General features: G+C 37.4%; 1 protein-coding gene across 1 annotated transcript; it reads right to left on the bottom strand.

Annotated features, from left to right (window-relative positions):
• Nucleotides 1–1,058: 1,058 nt before the first annotated feature.
• Nucleotides 1,059–7,036, bottom strand: LOC115975488. Its single transcript, XM_031096274.1, has 2 exons — nucleotides 6,546–7,036; nucleotides 1,059–1,580 (listed from the first exon to the last, which is right to left on the bottom strand). The coding sequence occupies exons 1-2, from the start codon at nucleotides 6,897–6,899 to the stop codon at nucleotides 1,368–1,370; spliced, it is 567 nt and encodes a 188-aa protein (XP_030952134.1). The 5' UTR covers nucleotides 6,900–7,036; the 3' UTR covers nucleotides 1,059–1,367.

Below are 7,036 nucleotides of genomic sequence, written 5' to 3'. Positions count from 1 at the left end.
CTTGATTTTTGGTTGAGGCTGGGCAGGGGTGATTTTGTTATTGGAAGAAGATAGAGATCGATGGTTGAGGCTGGGGTAGGGGTGATTTTGTGGTTTTGTTGTGAGAAGAAGACAGAGGGGAAGAGCAAGATGAAGGAGGAGAGAGAAAAAAAGAATAAAAAAATCATTTACACATGAACAGTAATTGTGCATATATGCGCGGTTACTGTAGCACTTACGTATATATGCACAATTTTGCAAGCACTAATGTGGGTGTTTTTTTTGGTTAAAATGTGTAAAATTAACCACTTTCTGTATTTTGCACAATTTTGCAACCTCTAATGCAATTGCTCTTAATTGGTTAGTGGTAATGATAATGTCAAACGGAGGAACAAAGAGGGTTAATGCCACATTGCATCATCTGCTATCTTTGGCAAGAATGAAATGCTAAAAGTTTTGAGAGGCATGAACAGTACATTGAATTTAAAGCCTTCTTTTTTTATACCTTAGATTGGAGTGTTGTTTTTCATTCCCCTTGTTTTACTCTTTTAGATATGTTTTAGCATTGTAATTTGAGAGTTTGATTGTATTTCTTCTTGAGTACACCCCGGTGTACTTGATATGTGTCTTCTTTAATAAAATTTTATGTTACTTATCAAAAAAAAAAAGCATCACAAAACCACCCTTTTTCTTTTCTATTGTAATACTAATACCTAGATTATTTATACGAGGATATTTTCATATATGAGAAAAAGAATTTGATAGACTATAAACATCAATGACATAAAATGGATATTGACTAAATGGAAATGATGATTGAATGAAAGATGCACTTGCTAGTACTAGGACAAACAAGGATTCTTAATTGGTTAGTGCGAATAATGCCAAACGGAGGAACAAAGAATTATCCCAGACCTAAACTGAGGTATTGTTGTTGATTCCCAAAAATTGGGAAACATAATGTGATATAATGAAATATAATGCAAAAAAACAAAGACAGGAAATTGCATGACATATTAGATCCATTCCATGGCTTGAAAGAAATATAATGCAATAAAAACAAAGACTGAACTGAGGTATTATTGTTGATTCCCAAAAATTGGGAAACAGAATGTGATTAATGAAATATAATGCAATAAAAACAAAGAGATAGGAAATGTCATGACATATTTCACTTATCTAAATCCATTCCATGGCTTGAATGAAATATAATGCAATAACAAAGACAGGAAATTGCATCGACATATTTCACTTATCTACTTAAATGTGTGGATTATCAAGAAAACTTGATTTAGCCAAAACTTGGAAAGAGTTGAAGAAACACAAAAGCCCTAAAAGAAAGAAGGAAAGAAAAAAAAAAAGTAGGCTGAAAAGCCAATGTTGTCTATTCACCAACCATACTTTTTTAACAAGTCCTTGGTTCTTTTCCTCATGCGAGTGAATACGATAACCACACAAGCAAGGATCCATGGAGGGAAGCTCCCACCAAATATGTTGAATTTCTCAATCCATGCCGGAGTTTCCTTCAAAACCAATGCTATTAAAATGGTTATAACTGCTACCCCAATCAAGATCTTGGTCACTGGTTGGATCAGGGAGTCCTGCAATTAGAGATTATATAAATAAGAAAAGTCATAATCAGCGAAATATAGCTTAAAAATGCCTTTCTGCAAGTTCTAACATCAAGCACACAAACATACATGCAAAGATGAAGAAAAAATAAATGCACAAGATTAAGGTAACATTTTACTATCAATGTCCAAGATACTTTCACCAAGCAAGAAAGATCAGGTGTTTATTGATCCTAGGATACCTGAACACCCAAACCTTTTATATCATTAGTTTATTACACACATAACAGTGGTATGGGAAACTTAAAGAAAAGTAAGGTGGACAACATGATATGATAGATACATAAAAGGTGATAGAGAGATCAGGAAATCCTTAATAATATAATATCCTATAGGGAATTTATGAAATAGAAAGAAAGAAAACAAAAGCAAAACAAGAAGTTTCCGGGAAGATCAGGTTTCATAACTTTCATTTTCAGGTGGTATGATTGTGCTGTTCATAAGGTTATTCTCCAAATGATCCAAGCATAAGATTTGATCACTGAGATGTCCTTAATGGCCTCCAGTGGTCCCAGTTTCATTATTGGGGTAGCATTGTCTTGATGCTCATAAATCTTTCTCTTTTTTTTTTTTTTTTTTTAATAAGTAAATAATTTCATTAAAAGCCAAAAAAGATGGTGCCCAAGAATACGGGCAGTATACAACAGGCAGCACAAAAGGAACATGAACAGAAAGGGAAAAGAAAAACACCAACTAATGAGAAGTCATGGGATTCCAAAAAACCAAGAAACCCATACACGGAGAATGAGGGAATCAGTGAGGTCCATTCATACAAGGCCTTCAGGAAGTGATACTTTAATTTAACCACACTGATTTCATCTCCCTCAAAGCACCACCCACTCTGCTCATGCCAAATGCACCAAATAGAGCACTAACAAGGGGGCACAACCTAGATAGACAGATGTAGACATTAGATAATAAAAAATATATCCTAAGAATAAGAACTTTAGATGGATCAAAGAGTCCTCAACTCCTTCAAACATCCAAGAATTATGTTGCCACCAACTGCACCACATTAAACATAGACAAATACTGTTCCATACATCAGCACTTTAATGCCTCTTAATCCTCCACTCCAACATGCTGTAAAGATTCTCCACTGAACATGACCCAAAATAAAACAAACACAAGCGACCAAAGTTTCCTTCCATGATAGAATGCAAAAAGAAATGAGGATCTATCATTTCCTCATCAGTTTTACACATGAAGCACCACGCTTTTTAAAGGTTATCAGTAGTTAGGATTTTATCACGTGCTGTTTTCCAAGCAAAGAAGCTACCTTTCTTAGAACCTTTGTCTTCCAAATGGCTAGCCACGTAAAATCCCCCATAACTTCCTCACAAAGAACCCAATGATAAGATCTAACATCAAACTTCTCATTCTTAGATGCCTTACCCTACACTGCGAACTGCATATAGTGTAAAAGAAATTCTCCATGGATTCAAGCTCAAATCTTGCAAGGACCGGACTCTGATGGATAGCATCACCACTTCTGCATATTCTCTGCTACTGTAGCATTTTTATCAATTGCAATAGCCAACAAATTCAAGAAAAAAACTTTAACTGGCACATCACCACACCCCAATCTCATGCCAAAAGAAGATACAAGACCCATCTCCCACAAAATATCTAAAATATTATTTTACATTCCAGAGTCGTGCCTAATCTGATCTAAGCTTGCCAACCCAATGAAAATGCCACTTGATCCAATCTAAGCTCACTCTCCTCAATCTGATTAAGATCATCCACTTAGACATAAACAGAGAGAGAGAGAGAGAGAGCTAAGAAATGACATTTCTTTGATTCATTAAGCACTAATGGTGGCGACCACCATGTGAAAACCCACCACCACTCACCCACCATGCACCCCTTCAACGGTGACAACTACATCTATGACCCCCAGCTCCCCTCCGAAAGCTACACCTCCTCGTTCATCCCCTTTGATGACTAGGGACTCACCCATTCCCTTAAATGACATGAGTACTAACTCAAACGGTACAACAATGACATTTACAAGGTTCCTAAGCCATCCAACATGGACTATGTTTTGCCCTTCAAGCCTGCTGCTAGCAATCGGGCTGATGATGGGGCCTTTGTTTTGGATGGGCCCATTTGACACCATTGGAGGAGAAACACAAGAGGCTTTGCCATGTTTTCTACTAGAGAAAAACTCTGCAACACCCCCCCCCCCCCCCCGGCGGATATGGACTTTTGAAGACCAGATGCAGGAGGAGATGTTGAAAGGGGACAAGGAAGAAACTTAGAAGATTATTGCAAACAAGGCAGAGGAGGACTAAGAAGTCCCAGCTTGATCTAATCCCCACTCCATTCTATCCACACACACACACACAAAAAAAAAAAAAAAATCCCACTACCTGCTCAGGGTTCAAAAATCCCTTGATCATGAGATAATTTTCTTCTTCTGGACTAAGTTATCCTAGGACTGAAAAGGCCTCAAACATTAGTTGTAGCATCGCTCTCAATGATTTCCCCTTTACAAATGTTAGTTTTTCTAGATCTAGCTATTAGAGGGGCATAAAATGTTGTTTACAGGAGAAGTCAAATTTTTCTATTTTGATAGATAAATGCAACTCATGTAGACATGGGTTGAACCCATGAATTCACCCCAACCATTCATTTATATGGGAAGGAGATGCCATTTGGTCAAAAGGCCATTATGAATTGAGTTTCAAGAAGTCTTATATGTTGAAAAATAATGATCATCCACTCATTGTTTTAGAGTCAACCCAAATAAGGGGCCATTCTCTACTAGTTTGAGAACATGATGCTTGCTCTAGACATATCTACAAGACTGCAATCAAATTCAAGATATGGTTGGAGAACTTTAATGTGGTTGGAGGAAGAGATTAGATTAATATGAGGTCTAAGGAAGAGCCCCGTTAGTATAAAATCAAATTTTAAGAATCTTAAACACAAGTAGGAAGAAACCACAATGAGAAGGGAAAGGAAGGAGCATTTAACAATCTTCCCTTTTGCACTTTGCTGCAATTTCCATTTTTTAAGTACAGAAAGAAACATCAAAGGAATTTGACAAATGCTAAAATATTTACCTTAATCATGTGACTTAACCCAGACAGAAAGTTGAAACCAAATCTCTTTTTCTTTTCCTTTTTTATAAGTAATGAAAAATTTATTAAACTATCAAAAAAAGGGTCACCCAAGTATAAAGGAAGTATACATTTGGGGAGAAATACAATCAAACAAACAAATTACAAGCATCCATCAAAGTTGAAACCAAATCTTACCAGTGGATATAAGGCTTCGCCTCTAGGAAGACCTTTACATAAAGATAGTGAAAGGAGTTTCACTTTTGTTGATTGGTTTTGAATTTTTCGTTGTTGTGGGGGAGACAATGGATCATCAACTGCTTCATTGTGAGAAGGCTTATCAGTTGTGGTGTTCTATTTTTAGATCTTTTGGGATTTCCTAGGTCCTACAAAGAACGGTATTAGATCTTCTTTTTGGTTGGAGGAATTGGTTGCGGAAGCAGTCATCAAACATTTGGAATTTGGTACCGTTGTGCCTGACGTGGTGTATATAGAGGGAGCATAATAGACACACGTTTAAGGATGTGGATAGTTCAGGAGGCTAATTGCTTGCTTCATTTAGTGGTTATTTTTTTTATTGGTCTCAGGCTTGGGGATATCTAGTGATTCCCTTCCTCGGTTCATAAGTTCGCTTCTTTCTTGTATTTAATTTTTTGTTCTTTTCTTTTTCTTGCTTGTACTATTTGACTACTTTGTGCTCTTTTTGCATAAGGTGGAATTTTCAATAAAGACTTTTCTTACTTATTAAAAAAAAGATGACATTTGGCTTTTTATCAAACATAGAGAGTACAATTGTTTTGTTTCTGTAGACTAAAAGAAAAACAGCATCAGACCCAGTTGATTGGAGTTATTTGCCTTGAATTAAACTTTTCTGAATAACCAATCAGAATTTTTTCAGCTACATTTATATAACCAATTGTAAAGATTTAGTCTGTCGAGGACCCCTTTGACAATGACAGCTACATCAACTATGATCAGCTCTCTTCCCAATGCTACAACTCCTCCTTGCTCAACCCCTTTGATGGCTAGGCTAGGGGCTCATTACCATCACCACCAATTCCCTTCAATGACATCACATCTGACAACACAAATAGTTACAACAATGGCATTTACAAGGTTCCTATGCCATCCAACCTCGACTACATTTTTTCCTTCAAGTCTACAAGGCAATGGGGATGATGCTGACGATGGGGTGTTTGTTTTTGGTGGGTCCATTTTGCCACCATTGGAAGAGAAACACAAAAGGCATGCCATGCCTTCAACTGGGGAGAAGACTCCAAACCCCTTGGTATGGAATATGGACTTAAGATCCCCTCCAACTGACTTTAGATGTAAGACATGTGACATTTAAAAATCAAATAAATGCCACTTGTTGCACATCCGACTAAAAATTGGAGGGAATTGGAGGATTGGAAAGGGAGAAGGAAGAAACTTTGAAGATGATTGCTAACAAGGAGGAGCCCCAAACATGATCTTGATCTAGTGTACCAAATGGGATTACAGCATCTAAACTTTCTAACAGTCATTACCATGACTTTGCCGTACATAGAATTTGGCTTTGGCTTTTTATCAAACATATAAAGTACAATATTCTTTGCTTCTGTAATTAAAAGAAAAACTGCATCAGGCCCAGTTGAGTTAAATTATTTGCCTTAAATTGAACTTTTCTGAACAACCCATCAAAATTTTTGGGGCCGTAGAGCACCTAAATTTTCTAAAAGTCATTACGATGACTTTGCCGTACATAGCATTTAGCTTAGGCTTTTTATCAGTCATATAGAGTACCATTGTTTTTTGCCTTCAATTGAACTTCTCTGAATAACCCATCACAATTTTTTATATAATCAAAGTTTTGTTAATCATTTACCTTGGGTTCGCCATCGATGTAAATGGTTGCCCCGTCTCTGTAAGTCAAGATAGAGCGTCCATTCCTGGAGTTGAAGCGTATGGCGAGGCCACGGCCGCAAGAACCGGCGGGATTTCGATTGGGATTGAAGGCGAAGATGGATTTGAAGCTGTATTTGTCGAGGATGTCACGGACGTCGAGCTGGTCTTGTTCATACCCTACTAGCTTCGACTTCAACACCTCGATTGGACCCTTGCCACGCCTGAATACATGGATCTCCACCTCCGGAACTCGAGTCCCAACGCTTCTCGAGTCGTTACTGCTTTCCTCGATTTCTCCCTTTTCATTCTCCTCTGTCTTCTCTATTTGGCTCATGCTCGCTCTAACCAATTTTGATCGTTTTGTTTCTTCTTGTATTGTCTCAAGAGAGTCAAGAGAAGTGCCACTTCACGACATGCTAACAATTTCACATTAAATCCTACGGGTTGATATGTGAGCCCACTAATAACATC

The sequence above is a fragment of the Quercus lobata genome, chromosome 2 (assembly GCF_001633185.2).
Source record: "Quercus lobata isolate SW786 chromosome 2, ValleyOak3.0 Primary Assembly, whole genome shotgun sequence".
NCBI classification, from domain to species: domain Eukaryota; kingdom Viridiplantae; phylum Streptophyta; class Magnoliopsida; order Fagales; family Fagaceae; genus Quercus; species Quercus lobata.
The sequence above is the reverse complement of the archived record's forward strand: the minus strand, read 5'-3'. Positions and strand labels throughout refer to the sequence as shown.